This window comes from Nylanderia fulva, unplaced genomic scaffold, assembly GCF_048542155.1.
Source record: "Nylanderia fulva isolate GAGA-0341 unplaced genomic scaffold, ASM4854215v1 Scaffold31, whole genome shotgun sequence".
Lineage (NCBI taxonomy): Eukaryota > Metazoa > Arthropoda > Insecta > Hymenoptera > Formicidae > Nylanderia > Nylanderia fulva.
In genome coordinates, this window is record NW_028190379.1 from 1,006,553 (window position 1) to 1,028,795 (window position 22,243).

General features: G+C 34.0%; 3 protein-coding genes and 1 long non-coding RNA gene across 5 annotated transcripts in view; 2 read left to right on the top strand and 2 right to left on the bottom strand.

The window, feature by feature from the left end:
- The window catches only part of Nep2 (M13 family metallopeptidase neprilysin 2), a 32,211-nt gene extending 28,176 nt beyond the window's left edge, over positions 1-4,035 (top strand). For both annotated transcript variants that reach the window (XM_029300319.2, XM_029300320.2), the window contains exon 10: positions 805-4,035. In XM_029300319.2, the coding sequence (XP_029156152.1) occupies positions 805-1,143 (339 nt within the window). In that variant the 3' untranslated portion in view covers positions 1,144-4,035. The remainder of the gene's footprint in view (positions 1-804) is intronic.
- A 183-nt stretch (positions 4,036-4,218) lies between these two features.
- Positions 4,219-5,191, bottom strand: LOC146722474 (uncharacterized). The gene is made up of 2 exons (XR_014925145.1): positions 5,078-5,191; positions 4,219-4,383 (listed from the first exon to the last, which is right to left on the bottom strand). It is a non-coding gene; the product is annotated as an uncharacterized LOC146722474 (long non-coding RNA).
- A 236-nt stretch (positions 5,192-5,427) lies between these two features.
- Positions 5,428-9,289, top strand: Plap (phospholipase A2 activator protein). The gene is made up of 6 exons (XM_029300329.2): positions 5,428-5,717; positions 6,273-7,142; positions 7,225-7,555; positions 7,723-7,963; positions 8,033-8,451; positions 8,689-9,289. Exons 1-6 carry the CDS (start codon positions 5,581-5,583, stop codon positions 9,013-9,015), a joined length of 2,325 nt encoding a protein of 774 aa, XP_029156162.2. The 5' UTR covers positions 5,428-5,580; the 3' UTR covers positions 9,016-9,289.
- Positions 9,290-9,988: 699 nt separating this feature from the next.
- Positions 9,989-18,183, bottom strand: Mkp3 (Mitogen-activated protein kinase phosphatase 3). Its single transcript, XM_029300324.2, has 4 exons — positions 16,870-18,183; positions 15,547-15,732; positions 15,120-15,362; positions 9,989-13,667 (listed from the first exon to the last, which is right to left on the bottom strand). The coding sequence occupies exons 1-4, from the start codon at positions 17,264-17,266 to the stop codon at positions 13,282-13,284; spliced, it is 1,212 nt and encodes a 403-aa protein (XP_029156157.1). The 5' UTR covers positions 17,267-18,183; the 3' UTR covers positions 9,989-13,281.
- Positions 18,184-22,243: the final 4,060 nt, after the last annotated feature.

A 22,243-nucleotide genomic window follows, 5' to 3' on the forward strand; every position in this document is an offset into this window, starting at 1 on the left:
CTATCGTTTCAAGAATAATTACTATCTGATCATAATTAATTTTTATTTATGCGTATTGCAATACATTGTAAATACTGCTAAAAAAAATTTATATACGATAAGAGTGACGGCAATAAGTAAATTTTTTCAGCGGAAAAAAAAGAAAAAGGACTTTAAAGAAATATATAGTGAATCTAAAAAATATAGTGTTTTTTTCATATCTTTGTCACGATTCTACATAAAGAAAAAATATATTTATAATATTTATAAAATTAAAATAAGCAGAAATCTAATTAATTTTCAACACAATTGACGAATCATTCATTTTATGAACAAAACGCAATAAATTTAAAGCTGTTATTTTTTTTGTTTACATACACATACACAGAGAATTTTCTCTTTTATAAGAATTTCTTTGATTAATATTTATCACAATAAAAAATATTAATACCTATCACAATAGGATATAAAATATGTTCGATTAATTTTACTATGTATGTACATATAAATATTTTTTATTGTTGTATAAATATTAATCAAAGAAAATCTTATAAAATTCTTCCAATTTATATGTATTTATACATATATTTATATATATTTATATATTTATGATTCCATATTGTTCCACGATTATCATGATTTTCACGCAAGATAAACTCTAAGAGAAAATTCTCTTTGTGTACACGAAATAAATTAACAAGACACTAAAGAAAGAATCATTCTCTCCAATGCAATTAGAAAAATCTTTTATATTGCAATATGACCCAGATGTGAAAAAAGCTGGATTATGTAACCCATCTGAAAATTTATTTTCCATTTTTGCAGCTGAACGGAATAAATACCCAAGGCGAGAACATCGCCGATAACGGCGGCATAAAAGAGGCGTATTACGCGTACAAGGAATGGGTGAAACGAAACAAGCCGGAGCAGAGATTGCCGGGTCTGTCGTACAGCCCGGAACAGATGTTCTGGATAAGCGCGGCCAACAGTTGGTGCAGCAAGTACCGACCGGAAGCAATGAAGCTGCGGATCACGACGGGATTCCACAGCCCCGGCGAATTCCGCGTGCGAGGTCCGTTGTCGAACATGGAGGAATTCTCGAGCGACTTTAATTGCCCGGTCGGCTCTAAAATGAATCCCCAGAAGAAGTGCGCCGTATGGTAGATCTCATATATGTCAATGAAAAAAAAATTGGTTCCGCGACCGCTTTTGATCCTGTCAGCTGTAGTTTCAACTGCTTGTTGTTTACCGAAACAACCAAAATATCGTTCGGCGGCTTTATATAGTAAAAGAGAGACATATTTTCGGATGTGCATGACGTTCGTCGTACCTACTTTCCCCGTTTTTGCCCGTTTCTAAAGTCGCGGTTAATATTTATTATTGTGATTTTTCGAATATCAAATATGTCGTAAAATAACTATTTATCAGCTTTTCCGTTGTCAAGTTTCAACGATTTTAGAATGTTTACACTGTCGCTTTTAAGATTGCGCTTTAATGAGCGCAAAAGAGTCGTATCTGCAGGATATAGAAGTAATCCGACTTTTTTCTTTTGCATCCTGAAAAACAGCATCTCATCGTAGCAGAGAATTTTTTATCAGCGATAATACTTGAAGGCGAGAACTGATATTTTTTGCAATATGTAGTATGAAATGTGCAAAAATCTATGAAGGCATTCTCCACGAAAAAAATGGAGATTAATGCAAGTGCGCTTTTAAATGCGCAAGATAGATATGAATCGTTTTTGGTAAACAATTTTTATAATAAGCATGAAATACATGTCACGATGCGTGTAAATAGAGAGAAAATGAAATATTTGATTTGAAAGTTAATTAATTCTACTTCTATAAGAAGTTATATAATCGTCTAACTGTTTTTGATGTATAAGGCATAGGATTTCTGTGTTAATGACGATGTCAAAAATTTTAAATTGTTCCATATAAATAGAGTAACTCGTACAGCATTAAGCTAAATTGTCAAACATATTTAAACTTTTTAATTGTTTGTTAAGAATTTTCATAGCTTGTATATTACACAAAAATATGGATAACTTCATTAAGAAGGCGCTATTTATCTGTTTTTTTTTTATTCTTGACAGCTCTGTTAAGTCTTGCTTCCTAGATTAAATTTTCAAATATTCTATATGACATATAGGATAAGTAATAATAACATATACTATACAGTACACAGGATATAATCCGAAAAATTAATATTGAAAAAGAATTAAGAATTTCTTGATAAAGTTATACATTTTCTTAATAAGAATTTTAATACCCGGATAATTTTTCATAACTATTTTACGTTGAGTATTATTTAATAGTATTATCAAATAGCAATTATAAAGAAACTGCAAATTAATAAATATGCATTTACGAAAATAAAGCGCTTAACACAAAAAAAATAATGCGATATGCGCGATTTCTTGTATCTTAAAGTTCTATAGTTGTAGGTTCTAATTCTCAAGTACATCGGATATTTCTTCTCTGAAATTTCATGGATAAAAGAATGCCAAAATAAACATTTTCGATAACTTTGACGGCATTTTTGCAAGAATTATAGAGTTTAATCGAATTAGGAAGCGAATCAAATTATAGAAAATGGATTTTTTAAATCATGTATGTTCGCGAATTTATAAAAGATATTTATGTCGTCGATAAATATGTCGTCTCAGAAGATTTGCATTAGTTTTGGTATCTTTTCTCTATCGAAACAGAAAAAGATAGAAAAAAATTAAATCTTCAAAAGATTAAAGCGCTTTAGCGCTATTTAATTAGATTTGTTATTGATAGCATATGTGTCGCATATCTTTAATAATAAAGTAAATAAGCTACTTTAGGTAAAATGTGGATCTCAACACATTACAAATAGCGAATTAATTTTTCAAAACAAGATAAGCTTGTAATTAAAAATTAAATGAAAACGTCAAATCTTTTCTCTCCGCGTTTCTATTTTTAGAATATAATTTGAAGCGATATTTTACATTAAAAATTATAATGATAGCAAAATTTATATAAAATAATAAGATTTAGGCTCTGATATTAAAAATAATATAGTAAATAACGAGCTAATTAAGAGCCTGGCACGGAAAGCGATGTGCAAATAAAATTTGTCGTTTTCAAATACACAAATTTTATTTGCACACCGCTTTCCGTGCCAGGCTCTTAATTAGCCCATTATTTCCTATATTATTTTTAAAATTTATATAATTTTCAAATTATTAATCACATAAATATTGCCATTATTAATCCCTGATTTTCTACGAGCCATATTAGTATGTTGTAATTGTCGGCGTTATAATTGTAAACTTTGACAATTTAAAGCGAAAAATTTTATTTTTCATCTATTTTATATTTGGATAATTATTAGTCGTAGTTACCGTTTCAAAGTACTTAAACAACCTATTATATAATAAGTATTAATCGTAGATACTCGATAAAAATTTTTTTATGCATAATTATATATATATATAACGCAATATAAATTTATATTTCTATATTTTATATATAATTTTATATTGTTATATATGATTATACATAAAAATTATTTTACCGAATATATTTAACAGCAACTGATTGAATTGTTTTTCAGTATATTATGTTTTGCATTCACATATGCGTTACATACTTATAGCATTTTTACATGTTTGCGTTACATCCCTTCCTGCCTTAGATGCATTTCCAGGTATTTATTGCAATTAATGGTCATTTAACTCTTTGATTGCAGATCGTTCAGAAATAAATCATATAATATCGTACGCATATATGTACGAATTATGTAAAATATAAAATATAACACGTCTAAATATTACAGATGAACTATGCATGATGTATATGCAAATTTAACGTCGGACTCAATAATACGTGACGTTTTTAAATCGCTTGTAATTAATGAAGAACTTTAATTAGACGCTGTTAGCAATCAAAGGATTAAATCATCGAGTACAATAAGTTTAAATAAAGAATATATGAGAAATATATATATTTATATATTTCTTTATAAAAGATGTTTGTTGAATATATGTAAAAGTTTAATACAAAAATATCTAATATAAATATCAAACTGTATTTTATGCACTTTCCAAAAAATATCCATACTACTTTCTCTAGCATATATATATATATATATATATATATAATATATCATCAGTGAAATTTCAGGCACGCAATTTTTTATTTAATTATGCGCACAACACGAAGATGAAATAATATAAATAACAATAAACACTTAACTATTTCACTTACCTTAGCTGATGAGGTTGAAATGATCACCCGATAATTCAGTGGTCCTGATTGCATCCACAATGTATGTTAAACAGCGAGATAAATATATGAACGATGTGTTTTTGATCGTCCAGTCCTTCCGTACTTCGCACTTCTCAACGAAGGTCACTTGCTGCTCATGTCCAACCTATAATAACACGAATCATATTAATCACGAGAAACAATATATACTTCAATATATATAATATAAAATAAATAATGAAAAAATGCGGCGACAACTTGCATCAATCTATGAATTGCCACTTGTATAAAGAGCAGAATTTTTTATACGTAGGGCATCCACAAAATTTTTTCCAGAAGGCATAATTAAATTATTTTTTTTGTTCTTTTTTAATTTTTAATTTTTTTCTTTTTTGTTATTTTGTTATTTTCAATTTTTTTATTTTATTTTTTTATATTAATATGCAAATAAATTCCAATGTTTATTCAAGAGGAGAGCAAATACTTAATTTTTTTACTGATTTCACCCCCTCCCCTTCCCCTGTGGATGCCCACGCTTGCAGCGAATTAATGCGAATTATTTCTAATATACATACAATAATACAGGTATATATCATCCGATGACAGCATTCGCGATATTTCGCTGAAGATATAAGCTTCTTTATAAGCGTTTCCCTTTTACACGCGTTACGTGCGAGTTCAATGTGATGTTCCACACGAGAGACGCAGAGAGGCGCGAAATCAACTTTGGACGACGCAAAGTATCAAAATCGACGACTGCGCATGCGCAAGTCCGCGCATTCGCGCTCCGCTCCGCACGCATCGAAATATCACCGAATCCTCGTAAATAAATATTCATATCGAAGAACTGTCACACTTACCGATATCACACGACGCCGCTTGACATAATGCACCATCGTACACGTATCTTTTCGCAAGCTGACCGTCCTTTTCGATGCGAAAAAGGCGGAGAGAAACGCGGAGCAGCCACCAACATCGACTTCGAGCGCCTACAATGCTACCAACTTTGACAGATCCAGCCTAAACGCGGACGCGGTGCCAACAGAACACATCCACCAATAGGAGCAGAGAATAGATATCACTCTTCGCTCCTATTGGCGGATACTTTTTTTTTGTCCACCAATAGGAGCGGAGAACAATATCCACTCTCCGCTCCTATTGGTGAACGCTTTTTATTTTTGACAGCTCCGTCAGCTGTATTTTTTTTGTTCTGTCCCGAGGGATCTGTCATCATGGCGCGGCAGAGCGCGCGAGAAGCGATATTTATTCTGGGCGTGCACGAGTGTGTCGTCGCGTGAGAAATCGCGGAAAATCGACGTGTTTTGACAGCCGAGAACGAAACGGGAGATTCTTTCGCGCCAGCATGGACAAGCCGCCGTACAAATTGAGCAGCGTGTTACGCGGTCACACCGCGGACGTGAGAGCGGTGGCGACCTTCGTCGACGGCTCCGTTGTGTCCGTCTCCAGGGACAAGACCGCGCGTGTCTGGAAACCGACCGGGTTGGTACTTTCTCGATCTTTCTCGGATGCCATTTGTTTGTCTCTAATTTTCCTTCCTACCCTGTTAACTGCCAGAGAAATCAATTTGCTTCTTTCTGAGGTTATACTCCAATTTTGCTGGCTTTCTTTCCAAATAAAGACTATTTAGATTCATTTTCAGTGTGTAGTTGTTGGATAATAAAAGGCCTTGGTAAAACTCAATTTTATAATGCAATAGAAAAATAACACTTTTTCTTGTGACATTAGAAGTTAATTTTTATTATATTTATTTTTTATATATTATATTCATTTTTAAGTCATTATATTTATGTATTTTTTTTATTATATATATATTTATATATTTATTTTTATATATTACTAAGGCCTTATTCCAGAACTTGCTTTAACCAAAGTTCAACTCGTTAAATCTAATCAGGATTGGTTTATAACGAATTAAACTTTGGTTAGAAAGAGTTGTGGAACCTAAAGATTACTCTGAGGACTGATGATAAAAGTCAGATAATAGAACTGTTATACATCAGTCTAAATATTATACTAACATTTAGAATTTTACAGGAAGAGTAATGAGTACGAACAGAGTGCAATATTGTCCGGTCATTCGAATTTTGTCAGCTCAGTATGCGTTATAAATCCATCGGAGAGGAATCCCAAAGGTTATATCATTACTGGCAGCAATGACAATACCATATGTGTCTATGTGGCTGATGAGACAGTACCTGTGCATACAATAACAGCGCATCAGAATACTGTGTGTAATCTGAGGACTGGGAAAAAGGACGACACGTTTCTTTCAAGTTCCTGGGACCTCAGCGCTAAGTTATGGGACATAAAAGATTTGAGTAAACCGCAGTTGGATCTCATAGGTCACACTGCTGCGGTATGGTGTGTGGCGGATTTATTAAGTGGCAATATAGTGACTGGGTCTGCTGATAAGTTGATAATAGTGTGGACAAAAGATGGTTCAGTGGAACATAAATTAACAGGACACACAGACTGTATTCGTGATATAGTTGATATAAAGGAGAACGAATTTTTATCTTGCGCCAACGATGCTACTATTAGGCACTGGAACGCCAAACTCGGAACCTGTTTAAGCACTTATTGCGGACACGAAAATTATATTTACAGTATAGCAGCTATTCCAAATGGCACATACATCTACTCGTCTGGAGAGGATAGAACTGTCAGAGTATGGCATAATATGGAACCGAGTCAAACCATTGTTCTTCCGACACAATCAATATGGTGTATCAAGCTGTTCTCGAATGGTGACATCATCGCTGGAAGCTCCGATGGTGTCATTAGGATATTCTCATGCGACCCCGAACGATACGCGAATTCGGAGGCACTGCAAGCGTTTGAGAAAGAAGTGGCAAGCACCACTCTGAATGCACAGCAAGTAATTGGAGACATCAACAGAAAAGAGTTAGTATCTGATTTTTAAAGATAAAGTAAACATTTGTTCTACTCATATATATCGTTGAATTAATTTTGATTTTCTAATTAGTTTACCAGATTCGAGAGTTCTTCTACAACCTGGCCAACGAGACGGCCAAACAAAAATTGTGAATGAAGGGGATGCGGTTAGAGCATATAGCTGGTCGCAGAGCGAACAACGATGGATAAAAATTGGTGATGTGATGGGTGCATCCGGCGGCACTGCGGCTACATCCGGAAAGCAACTCTACAACGGCATAGAATATGATTATGTTTTTTCGGTCGACATACAAGACGGCGTGCCACCTTTAAAACTTCCGTATAACAAAGGCGAAGATCCCTGGCATGTTGCGCAGAAGTTCCTTCATGACAATGATCTCAGTCAATTATTTTTGGATCAGGTATGTATCTTGAATGACATTTAATTTATTATACAATATTGTTTATAACGAATAAATAATTTCTTTCGGTGGCTCTCGTTACTGCTTTATTTGAAAAGATAATTGCGCAAAATCATAAATCTGAATGGAGAAGTGGGAGGTGAAATTATTTGTATACTTCGCTTTAGGTTGCAAATTTCATAGTAAAGAATTCTGAGCCAGCTCCAATTTTGAGTACTGGATCTCAATATGTAGATCCTTTTACAGGAGGAAACAGATATGTTCCTGGATCAGGAACATCATCCAGTACGCCTGATGTTACTGTGCAATCATCGACGTTTAGCTCTTCCAACACGCCTGCACCATCTTCTTATATACCTCACTTGAAGTATTTAAAATTAGAACAAGCAAATATGTCTGCCATTTTCGGTAAGATAATTAGATGTAATATAGAATGTATACAATTACCGTGTATTTCATTTTATGTTTATATTACAGAAAAATTGAAAGAATTAAACGTCAAACAAGAAAGTACGTATAAAATACCGGAGAAAAAATTAGATGCAATAGGAAAACTTATAAACGGTCAAGTGTCTGAGGAAATTAAAGCCACCGCTATTAGTGCGCTAAAGAATCTTTTCAATTGGCCGAACGACACATTGTTTCCTGTGTTAGATATAGCGAGACTCGCTGTACTTCACAAGGAATTAAACGATCAATTGTGTACAGAGGAACTTTTGCCAGTCATACAAAGGCATCTCAGTTCTGATGCGATTTCATCGAATCAAATGCTTACCTTTCGACTGATAGCCAACATGTTCCAACACGAAAAGGGAGAGAAACTTTGTCTTGAGCATCAGGATAAGATATTAGAATCAGTGACGGATCTACACTCCCTTGGAAATAAAAATAATCAAGTACGTTATGTTCAAGTAAATATTAAATCATTATTAAAGTATAATTTTATTGAAATAATTATATTTTAATAATTCATAAAAATAATAAATATAATTAATATATTAAAATAATTAATGAATATGATTGCATAACTTTATGAATTCGAATAATAAATGTTGTTACACTTTTATACAAACTAATCTCGTATGATAGAAGATGCAAATAACGTCAGATTACTGTAAAATATTTTTTTTCAGGTCGCAATATCGACGTACATCTTAAATCTGATTGTAGCATTAAATAAGTATAACGATACGCCTGCCAGAATGAGAACGTTGAAAGTATTATTTGCCGTGTTGCCCCGTTTGAATGAGTCCGAAGCGAAATTCAGGGCTCTGGTTGGAATGGGAACACTATTGTCTGCTACACCAGATCCTAGTGATCGTAACGAATTAATTAACGCTGTACGCCAATCCGAAACCGCTTTGTACATTCTTAGAACTCTGTCAGAAAGTGCGAGTGATCTCAGTACGACAAACAAATTGGTAAACTGTTCTAAGCAGATTATAGATTTGATTATTTAATGCGCTTGCGAATGATTGGAACACGGTTATTCATATACAACTGTTACGAAAATAAGTTTTATTAAATGAAGGAAGAGAATGAAAAGATTATAATTAACTGAAAATGATTATTGCGAAATAAAAGATTTTAAAATGCACTAATATATAATTTTGGTAAATGCAATAAAGGTGAGAAGTAAAAAGTAAGTTTGCACATATATTCACGGTTTGTAGTTTGGTGTTGCTCAATCCCCGTAAAATATAATAAGAAAATAAAATAGATTTTTTAACATGATTAATACATATTTAATTATTTAGATATGTACCGCGCGTCCTTCCATGTAATTACAGAATGTACTAAAAAAAAGTATTTACGGATTTATATAATAATTATCAATTATACAATTATACTTTTAAGTTTGCAAAAAGAAACAAAAATGTGTTTAGAATATATAATTTTATTTGCGACTTTTAAAAATTGCTTTATATATATTTCTACAAGATTAAACTTTGAAAAAAAAATTTGTTTAATCTATGGCAAATTATTAGCTAATGTGTAATTAAAATGTAATTTCAAAATGATACATTAACAATTTATTCATCTTTAATCCGATTGTTACAATTGATCAAAGTAAAACAAATACTTTTTGCAAATATTCAATATACATGTTGACTGTTCTGACAATGAGATTAAGCTTCTGAAAGTATGAAACGATATATGTTTCATACTCTTTCAAGTATTTTTTATTCCATATAAAGTAAGCCTAAATATTTTTTTAATAACACATTACAAAATATATATATATATATATATATATATATATATATATATATATATATATATATATCAGTGACAAAATACAAAGAAAAAATTTCTTACACATTTCGGATTTTAATAATTAATTTTATATCAGAAGTACAAAACTAAAAAATGAATTAATTAACATGGTTGGAATATATATATGAATAAAAATAAAAACTGTACGCATTGAGATAAATGGAAACTAAATTAATTATTACTATTACCGTATGGCAGATACAATGTGCGCATGTGCAACGCATATTTGATTTTACATTATCGAATATAAACTCGGAAAATAATAAGAGATGAAAAAGTTACATGTAAATGACCTGCGTGGAATGTAAATGACCTGCTTAAATGACAATCGATTACTTGCAGTTCAGGTAAGATAAGTTGTATTTCTATAATGAAAATTAGTTAAAATATATATACAACGACGAATATAAAATAATAATTTATATATAATATACATAATATTTGATTAAATTTCTCGGGCATCGCGCACCCAGTAAACATACAACAGACAACAGTGTAATAGTAGAACATTGTTATTACATTAACGTCAAATATATATTTCCTTAATTATATATTCAATTTACTCCCGCAGTAGCCAAGAGCTATTAATTACCGTAACTCTTGCAGTTAATTATTACACGAAAAAAATAACATTCACTTGTATACACTCATATTAACTTCAATTATGCTTCAATGAACAATACATATAGTATTACATGAAAAGGTAGTTACAGTGTTACAGGCCATTCTCAGGCTCGTATATATATGGGAATGTGAATGCATTTCTTCTCTTTTCGTTTTTCTTTACAAAAATAACTTTCAATATATATCTGAGATCTGTAAGATAATAAAAACAGTGCTGATTCTCGTACAATTCAGAATCCAATTTAGCGCACGAGTTATATAATACGCAATATACAGCTAGATACAGCGTTTTCATATATGAATGCACAGGCCCAAAAATGTATAGAAAAGTATCTATATAAAAAATCCGAAGAGAGCTAGTGTCGCTCCGATGCCAGCATGTAATGTGCAGGAACCATTATCTTTCAGATTTTTCTATATGTATATGTAGCAATGAAGACGGGTTCTGATTGACAACAAAATCGATTATCGATTATTTGAAGGCGTCACTTTAGTAGTAAAATTTTCATTTCGGGCACAAAGAAAAGAGCGCATTAATCATTGAAAATACTAAACATAGACGAGTTAAAAAGTACTTTGACACACATAGATCTTTAAAAGGTCAACCTTTTTATAGCAAATACTTCAAATATTTATCTATTAATTCATCAATTAATATTTAATATATATTATATTAATATTTAATATATTAATATAATATAAATTAATATAATAACAAATTCTAATTCTTTAAGTTTTCTCTTGTCGATTTGAAAGCTTTGTGTCCCGAATTAAAGAATGACAATAGTAAGCAAGTAACGCCTTCACCTCTATCATTCCGTGTGGCTCGGACATAAGTTTTCCCTAACTCCGCTCCTTATTTCGAAGACGAGCCTGGCTTTTCTCGTGAGCAGGGGAGATTCGGAATGCCCTACAAAAATGCACTGATTTCTAAGATGTGTGTCCTCCCTTAAACTTAAGTTACTGGCATATGTACCTGAGGCGACGTGTGCATATACCTTACGCGCATCTTCGAAGGTCAAAATGCATTGAGGCGATTATCCTTGGCGAGATAAGTCACTTCAGTGTGTGTCGAAAATCTACGTTGAAAATTACTCTCTCTCTCGAATTATATCTTTTACAAACTACCAGATTAGTAAAAGATCTCCGGGAGGGGCGGATTTAAGTGTCTGCTTGAATGCGAAACTTTGAAAACGTTATTCATTTCCGAAAGGAAATATTTCTTAGAAATATCAACAAGAATTTTTTATACGAGTAAACGATTCCACTTTTTACAGAAAAATTTCTTGAGGGCCGTTCTTTTATAATTGTAAATCCTGCTCAAATTCGCCCCTATGTACATATAAGACCTCTCTTAATTTTGTACCACGGAAAACTTAGTATACTAAGCGGTGATGTTTACCTTTGACTATACTTGTGATTGCCTGGTGAGAACTCGTCGTTTAGAGATTACTTCGCGTACGAAATATCGCTTGCGGTAAAATAAACACAGCCTCATTAATTGAAGGATTTGGGGGAAGAAGTATTAAAATATATATATATATATATATGTTTAGAACTTTTTTTCTCTCTCTCTCTCTCTCTCTCTCTCTCACACACATACGCACGTTCTTCATTCTCTCTTTCTCGAGATACGTGTTACGTCACATCTCGTGAATGTACAGTGCCTGATATAATTCTGATATATCTCGCACAGCGTTTACAATCGTACACGTTAAGGGTTTCTCGAAACTTGGAAGCATAACGTCAGAATTGTACAATTATGATTACGACGCAACTGTTGCACGATGAGAAATTACGGAATCTCGTTTATAAAATACTTTCAGTGTCCATTGCTGCCACGACAAGTTAGAAAGGAGAATCGTAAACTTTTTCTTCTTCTTTTACACATTTGGGCATGAAAAGTGGGTATCATATCGTTTAATCTCCCCATAAGTCACAACACGACCGTATCGTATTATCGTGATTCGACGGCGTAACGTAACGTGCCAAATCTTCGTAATCGAAAATTTCAACAAGATAGACAAGCTTCGTCGCTGCAGGTATACTTTGCAGCGCATTATTATTCAACGTGTACGCTGAAAGAGCTAATTGCCTAACAAAGAGAAAATTTTTCTTTAATATATATTTTCTTTCTTTCATATTTATAATCCTCTCATTCCATATTTTAAAATTTTGTCGAGAATTTAACAGCATATTTTGTTTCACTACATTAAACAGTTATGATCGTGTAATAGTATTAAAGCTCAATTAAAAAAAAATTATTTTACAAATTTCTGATCTATTGCAGAGTATAAAGTTACGATGAGTATTGAAAGAGTGCTGCGACGTGCGTATTCTTAAAAGCTCTTTGATTCTTTTAGAATTCAACTTATAACATCCCTAATAGCACAACATATCCGAAAGATATTCAGAGGATATCTAGAGGACATTCGAAACATCTTTTGAACTTCTTCGGGATATGTATGCTGTTAGGGATGTGAATTTAAATTAATTTTATTTTCATGAATCAAGTATACGCCAGGAATGAGAGGCTCGGGAAGAAACGAGAAATTAGAAAGAAGAAAAGTGCCGGCGCGTAGTAACTAACTTTGGATGCCTCTAAAAGCTACATACATCTTGGCATTCGCCGAACGTGTGTCTAACATCCTATTCTATCTGGAGATATACCGGGAGTAGGGAATCGGGTTCTTCGATGCTCGTCTCTCACGTATCAGAATGATAAAGCGCGTTATCGTAATCACCCTTCAATCAGGATTATTCCTCGTAGAAGACGCGTGTGACGGAGGGACCTAAAACTTGTATTGGGTCCCCCCAGGCCCGTCTCATTCGGCCGGAGTGCTCGCCGCCCATCTGTCAAACTCGATTCCCGAATCGGGACTGAGGCCCAGATCGATGGGACTCAGGAAGCTGGGCGCGGGACAATTGCAGGGCCCATCGGGCCGACACGCTCCGATGCACCTCTGATTGTTGTTCTTGTTGTTCTGCCGATCCCCACCTCGATCCCTCAATTCCCTCTCAAAGCTGTGCAACTGTTCCATAAAGTGAAAATTCGGTGCGACGTTGGACTTTCTGCTACGTACTAAGTTGAAAGCGTCGTTCAGGCTAAGACTGCACTTGTGCATGAGATAAGCCACGGTGATCGTGACAGACCGCGATACTCCGGCCAAACAATGAACCAGCACTCCCTTGTCCGAGTTCCGTGCTTCTTCTGAAAAATACAAGTCGCGATTTTAATCCCCACGACCATTAATTCGATCCATTCACGAATATAACACTTGCTTTTTTTTTTGTTTTTGTTTTTGTTAAGGCTCCCGACTTCTCGCCGACCATGTTGGAAGTGTTGCAAAGTGTTTCATCGAAATATCTTTTCATTTAAAAAATGGCATCTAAGAATTTTCAGCGCGTGCTCTCTCGCCTCTGACGTCACAATCTAACATGACTGCGGCGAAAATCCAGGAGTCTTAACATACAAAACGTAAGCTTATTTTACAACAGCTTTCTAAAGCTTATACGTGTAATCCAAAGCGATCTCTCGAATAAACTGACAGAAAACTCAGAATAAGCTTATAAACTCATAAAATATAGTTTTTAGTTTTGTTGAAACATTGAGATATATATAATTATTTTTAATAGTCATTATTTAATTAATATATGAGATATAAAATTAATTATGAACTACTGTCAGCTCTAATTATGTTATATTTCCATAGATATAATTAATGTCAATTAATGTGAAAATTGCAATGAAAATATGTTAAAGCGGACAATGCATGTCACGACAAATTTGTGTAAATGACGGTAACAAAGGACAGCCGGATTGCCAACGTTGAAGTGTGTCGGGACAGTCAAAAGTGCCAGACAGGCTCAATAGCAATGCCAAGCCTCGCCATTCAGACTTAAGTATAGCTCTCGGCCTAACCGGACATCCGTTGTTTAATTGTCTAGCACGGCTTGTCCGCCACGTGGGAAAGTTTCTATTTAGGCGAACCTATTTATAAGAATAGCCCCTTTCAGAAGCTGCGCGCGCGAGGACTTTCTTAAACAGGAAATCCTGTTTAAGACGCGTTGTCCGAACTGAGAATTTTTGTCACGGAAAAAGCTCACATCGCGATAAATAAAGTTCGCAAAATTTTTATGCACGTGCAATAAATCAATACGAAGAGAAAATAAGGAAAATATTTTTATTACTAGGAAAAAATATAGAAAAAAATAAGTGCGTCTCGAGATTATGTTTTATATTTATAAAATCTGTCTTATTACTTATCTTTTGACAAATATAATATATGTGTGTCTTTCTTGGGTGAAAAATTAATTTACAATATATATAAATTACGATATTACACAATCGCATCAGAATGTAATTAACTCCGTAATGATGAAATATCCATTCAAGAAAAATGTATGAGATACTAATTAATAATTGAGAATTTTTTCTTTTCGCAAAAAATAGATACTTGCGTTTGCTTTTTTCGCTCTTTTAACGAGTTTTAAGAAAAATACTATTTTTTTCAAACATATTTATAAAGAACGGTTTATTCTTTTTTAATTGTTTTTTTAATCGTAAGATTGATTAGAAATAAAAATATACACAATCTATTTCACAACTTCAACGTTGACGTCATTTTCAATAAAAATTGCTCGGGGTCAAGCTGTCACTTACCTATGAACTGAATCGCTTGCGGAAAGAAACTAGCCAAGTTCTGACTCCAATGATCACTTATTGGTATCTGCATGTACTTAATTGAACCAGCGCTTTCAAACACATTTGGCAAATCCGGTGTCACATTGAGTATGTACTGTATCCTGTGTCGCGCTAAAGCTTCGCGATCCTCGCTATTAGCCGCGTTACCGAGATACAAATGAGGTAAAATTTCCACGGGAAAATCTTTATCTTCCTCGGGACCTGAAATATAACACCAGAAATTTAATACCACTATTGACAGAAAATTAATACCGCATTACTATTCTATATTCGTTCTTTGTTGAACTATAATATTCATGAATTGTATTATCTTTTTCACTGCTACGCTTATTGTTACAGATTTCTCGAAAGCAATGGATATGCAATGGAAAATGTTTACACTCACCAACTGAATCGCATGTACTGTCACTGTCCGAATCCGAATAGGACCTAGTCGGCGGAGTGGATATCCGAAGAGATCTAAGGCCCATTAATTCGCCATCATTATTGTCCTGACCTGGGACACACTCATTATTAGCTTGACTTCCTTCACACCATTCTGGATATCTATCTCTGAATGCTCCAAAACCATCTACAAACAAACGTAATAATTATTATTTGTGTAATAATTAATAATCTATCTGAAAATGTTTTAATTCAGTTAAAAATTTTACACAATTATATTTATATAAATATAATAATCTAATATTATACATAAAATTTTCTCTATACTCAAGAATATTAATATAATAATTTTATTTTATATAATTATATAAAAAAAAAATTAATTTCCAAATTTAACATCAATCTGCTAAAATTTTTAATAAATTTGATAATTGAGTCAAAAATGAAACACCGCCTATGCATATAATAACACATTGAAAATAATAATAATTATTTAAAAAACTTAATGTCATTTTTTTCTTGAAAAGGGAAAAATTTGAGTACACACATAAATATAGAATTTTTCATTCTATCATATTTGCCATAAAATAACATTAATTAATTCTTGTTATATTAATATATGTTTAATCAGTAAATTGCATATGCCAAAATAAAACATTGAATGGGTAGGCAGTCTTATCTAGAGCTTGATAAAGACAGCACACAGGGTATAGAATTAAGTGTCTGGTTCTCTACTGGAATGCCTCCCACATAAATCAATATTTCATTCACAACCAGTCTCTGTGCTTCAGCTGTTACTTCTGAAAGCCTTCCACATCACTATTACCATTGCTATCTGTGCATATATTTATGTGTATGTGTGGCAAACAAAATAATAAGGTTGCAGAGTTATAATTAGCAACTATTGTGATATGCAGTTAAATTTAGAAACTTTTATCAAACAAATTGCACAAATTAAATTAATTATTCAAAAAATGACATTATAATATTAATTTGACAATAATCTGAATATTGATATTTGAATCCCAATATTGTATATTCATAACAAGTAATATTGATCATACATAATTTATAATTAATATTGAGATAATATCACAAGCACAATATTGATATTATATATTTTCAAATCTATCTTAATATTAATTGCACTAAAGAACAAAACAATGAAAATATTCTAGTATCAAGCATAAATATAAACTCGATTTCTAAATGTCAAGCTATTCATTGACATCTTGGTAAGACTAATAATAAGAACAAATAATCTTAATAAGAATTGAACTGCCGTCAATGAAGTTGTTGTCATATGTAAAGAAGCATTTCTCACCAATTAAGATGGCAACATTGCCACCACTGCTTTTAAGTCTCCGGCTCAAAACTTGTATTGTTTCACCCTGATGGCCCGCAGGGTCTGTAGAGTCACCGATCAGTACAAATGTTCCTCTACTGTTCTCATCTCCGCACAGAAACACCTCCACTCTGTTTCTCAGGTCTAAGCACCTTATCGTGGACAAGAGGTCCACTTTACCAGCAGCCAGTCTTCGCAACATGATGCTGGGTATGGCCAGAGGTACAGAGCCTCTTATATGAGCATCGGAGAAGTCAGAGTGTGCTCTGCAGTCTAGGATAAGAAGCTTGTTGGGACCATTCTGCGACCTGAGCTCTCTGAACAAGCCTTCCGGACCCAGAAGATCCTCCTCCATCAGCCCACCGTTGCCAGGCATCTTGGTAGCCTTCTCCGTAGTCTTTTATTCTCTCAAAGCGGACAAAATTGACGTCCACAAGAGCGAGTTTCCAAACACACTCAAGTGGTCTCTCTCTCTCTCTCCCTGCAATCACTGAGAATCTCACAAAGATATTCTCGAGCCTCTACGGCAAAGTCCAAGTTCTCTCATTTCTCGACACTGCACTCGATACGCGACGGTGTATCGTCAGGGCGTCATCGTTCTACCACGACGTTCGCTCCGACGACGATCCTCGCTCGTCACCCAGGAAGCTTCCTCTAGGTACCGACACATCGATCCTACGGTACTAACCCACCCAGCGTCAGAGCCGCGTCGTCGCCCGTCCATCGGGAAGTCCGAGGAAGAAGTCGTCAGCCGCGAGTCGTCCTCGGAAGTCCGATGAATGTACATAAAAAAAACGCACACCGAAGGCGCGCGCGCGCGCGCTCGCGCACTTATACCTCTATGTGTATAACCCGTAGTAAAGGTATATAACACGCTCTCCCTTTTAATAGCGGAGCGCGTCTACTATGTACGATTAACAAATACTTTACTGGATACGACGAGAATGGCACTTTGAAGTCGATGATGGCCTCATCCGTCGACGGCGCGCTCCGACGAGTTTCTCACGCGTTGCCATCATTTCCTGCGACACACTACACTACACGTCCTGTACATCCGCGCGCGCGTGTATGAGTGAGTCTACTCCGCCTCCTTCTCCTTCTCGCTCAGAGGAACCGCTTCCCTCTCCGCCGCCGACGCTCTACCCCCACCGCAACCAACTGTCACCGCCGCCGCCGTCGACGCCGCCGCCAGCTCGTCCCGGTTATCGATCTCCTCGTGAATCGAGACGACGCGTTCAATTAACGGCACGGTCGTCGTGGAATGTTTACGCTCGCCGTGGAAAAAATGCATCCCGCGCGAGCTGTCACTCTCGCCGAACTGTCACCTGTCACCTGTCATTGACAGGTGACGTCACGGATAGAACATCCTCGCTCCTAACTTCAGAGCGTATCTCGAATGGATGGCCTCGCGAGTTCTTCTCAGAAAAATCCGAGGTCCAGAAGATCCCGCGGCGGAGTTCTTGGAAGTTTTTTTGAAGAGGAGGAGGACGCAAGTAGGTTAGAAAAGTTTTGATCCTTTCTCTCTCTCTCTCTCTCTTTCTGTTCGTTTTCCCGATTCCGCTCTCGTTTTCCGCTCGTCGGAGACCACACCTTATCTCTCGAGCGTCCGTCCGTCGAGAGTCAGTCGAGAATGGAGCGAAACGGGCGCTCGGCGCGTCGCGCGAAGAGCGGGAGACGCGACGGGATTGGCCGGCGGTCACGTGGGCCCACGCGGCCGGCCAATCGGCGCGCGCGCTGACGTCAGTTCATTGACAAAAGATGTTTTCATTAACGAGGCGTGGGTAGTGGATGTGTTCGGGGGGTCGACGCTGACTGAGCCGTCGTTGAAGCGGCTCGAAGTGGCCCCGCACGTTGCACGCGCTCTCTCTCTCTCTCTCTCTCTCTCTCTCTCTCTCTCTCTCTCTCTCTCTCTCTCTCTCTCTCTCTCTCTCTCTCTCTCTCTCTCTCTCTCTCTCTCTCTCTCTCTCTCTCTCTCTCTCTCTCTCTCTCTCTCTCTCTCTCTCTCTCTCTCTCTCTCTCTCTCTCTCTCTCTCTCTCTCTCTCTCTCTCTCTCTCTCTCTCTCTCTCTCTCTCTCTCTCTCTCTCTTTCTCTTCGTCTCTCACGCGTGCGTGGGCGCGTATTGTCGCGAGCCGCGCGCGACAAGGAAGGAATCTCCTCGTTGCGCGACGTGCACGCACACTCGCGTGCACGTGCTCCTATCGTCGCCAGAGCCGACGACGACGACTTCGTCGCCTGATCATGGGCGTCCAAGAAAGGGGGCTGTGGGAAAAATTAAGCATCTTTCTGTATAAACACTGCGGTATTTATTTGCATATTTATAATATTAAAAATAATGAAAATATCAAATAAATTGAATTTGGAAAAATTAAGGATGAACGAAAAATTGAAGGGGGCAAGAGGGGGCTCTTGGACAATTATTTGCATATTTAATATTTAAAAAAATGAAAATGTAGAATATAAATTGAATTTAGAAAAATTAAGGAAGAACTAAAAATAAGGAACCAAAAAAATTAATTATTTTCCCGCGTCAACGCGGGAGATCGATTACTTCCCTACCTCTCGAACTATCGATAGAAATCGATATCGTTACTTTTCGCCTGTCATCGATTTACCGGATGTATACGCGACTGCTGCTGCATTCATGTCGAACCGTATTTCGGACATCTCGCTATTGGAACGTCCAGCCTGACAGTGTTATCCGGGATTTATTTAGGTACATTGTGCACATTATTTTATTTTCCACGAATAATGAGTTTTAACGATGTGTCTTTTTCGGACGCTAATTGAATCGATAAGCCGCGATATCGCCTGTTATACATATATACACACGATTGTGTAATGATATTGACGTTTCTCGCGTAGTACGCCTAAAGCTCATGCTGCGCACGTAATACTATATACTCGGTAACGATTTCCCATTTGTATGACAAAACAATGACCTCACGATCAATCCTGGTTCTCTTGCCAGCGGAAGAGTGCATATACATGCTTTTAATGTAAGTTTATACACACACATATATTTTTTAAATGTAGATATGCATGTATGAATTTTAGAATATTTCTACTCAATAATATATGCATATTATATATAAATATATTTTTTTTATATATTCTATTTATATATTTTATTCGTTTATATATGTATATTCCGTGCTCTTAACATTATTAATTATTGTACCATGAAATGGTTGTAACATAAAATTTTGCGACATTTATGCATTATAAATTTTAGGTTCTAACCATTTCATGACACAATAATTAATATACAAGACTAGGAACATGAAATTATATGAAATAGAAACAATTATTTATCAAATGAAAAAATAAGGAAACACGATATATACATATAGAGCAAAGTAATTTAAAAAAAAGAAAAAGCTTCAACACTGAAAAAAAAATTTGTTAACTTGACTAAATCTTTTAACTAAATTACTATTTTATTAATTAAACATATATTAGTATTTAAATCAAATATACGTTTTTTGTTAGATTTAATATGTATTTAATTTAAATATTTTTATATGCTCAATTAACAAAATAATATTTAGTTGAAAGGTTTTGTATAAAATATCTAGTACTTTTTTGTGATAATGGTGATATTTATATAATAATCAAATGAATAAAAAATATCGATACTATATACAAATGATCCATTAATCCATGCGTTGCAGCATATTATTAATTGAAATGTGTTACAATATTACAATATATTATCCACGAATACATTGTCTCTGACATATAAATATAAAGTAATGTTATAAATTGCAGTAAAATGTCAGATCCTAATTATTTAAACTTTATTCTTCATTATTACGAAATTACGTACCGATAATTATAATAAACACGTTAGATACACACGTGTGATATTTCTCTTGTTGAAAACCGAAATAATTAATTTGTAATAAAATTATCCAACTGCGTTACAGTTATATTATGTGTTATAATCGCGAGAGAAAAAATGCAGAATCGTCGTTATTGATTAACAGGTAGATTTTATAATAGACTTTTATTTTTGGGATGAAAATTAAATTAATATTTTCGCACAAAAAAATTACGGATAAATAAATCTCGCATATAATCAAGTTTTAACGAAGAAAAAATCTCTCAATATCTTTGACGAGAGAAATATCGCTTTATTCATCCCACATACATCTCTTCTGATCACGTATACAATCTCTAAGGACAATTCCAATGTTTGCTATTATCTAAATAAAATTATATAGATGAAACTTTGGCATCATCTTATCTTTATATAAATAATAAAAATATGTATTATTTATATCTGCATCTTAGATGAAAAAAGTATTATCTTTACTAAATTAATCTAGAATAATTTTTATATAATTTTTACTTAGAATCATATACATATATTAATAATAATATATATATTTTTATACACCTCTTATAACTTACATTTTTTTGTAACTACGTTTACATAAGCTGTCTTAAAAATTGTTATCCAGAAAATTATCTAGATATTTAATTATTTAGATATATTTAAAACAAAATCATTTTTACTTTATATCTAAGAATTTACATATTTTTATTTCATATCTTTATCCAGCTAATTTTAAAATCATCTAAACACAACCGAACAATTCTAAGATCTCGATTTTCAGATAATTTTGGTTTAGAATCATAGCACATAAAATACTTAAATAGTAGAAATTTAAGTAGTAAGCGACAAAAATTTATAAATAAAAATATGAATATCTACATATATTTTTATACTCCTTTTACAATTCATTTTTTTTATATAACTATGTGTTTACATAAAAGCAGGCTTAAAAATTATCTAGATATTTAATTATTTCGATTTACCTATTTAAAAGAAAATCATTCCCCTCTTCTAAGATAAATTTCCATATTCTTATCTCCCAGCTTTACCCAGCTAATTTTCAAGTCATCTAAGCACAACCGAACAATTCTAAGATCTCGACTTTCAGATAATTTTGGTTTAGAATCATAGCACATAAAAATACTTAAATAATAGAAATTTAAGCAGTAAACGATAAAAATTTATAAATAAAAATACCTACATATATTTTTTTATAATTCAATTTTTTTTATAATTATATGTTTACATAAAAGCAGGCTTAAAAATTATGATCTAAAAAATTATCTAGATATTTAATTATTTCGATATACCTATTTAAAAGAAAATCATTCCTCTCCTCTAAGATGAATTTCCATATTTTTATCTCCCATCTTTACCCAGCTAATTTTTAAATCATCTAAGCATACAACCGGGCGATTCTAAGGGCTCGACTTTCAGATAATTTTGGTTTAGAATCATAGCACATAAAATACTTAAATAGTAGAAATTTAAGCAGTAAATGATAAAAATTTATA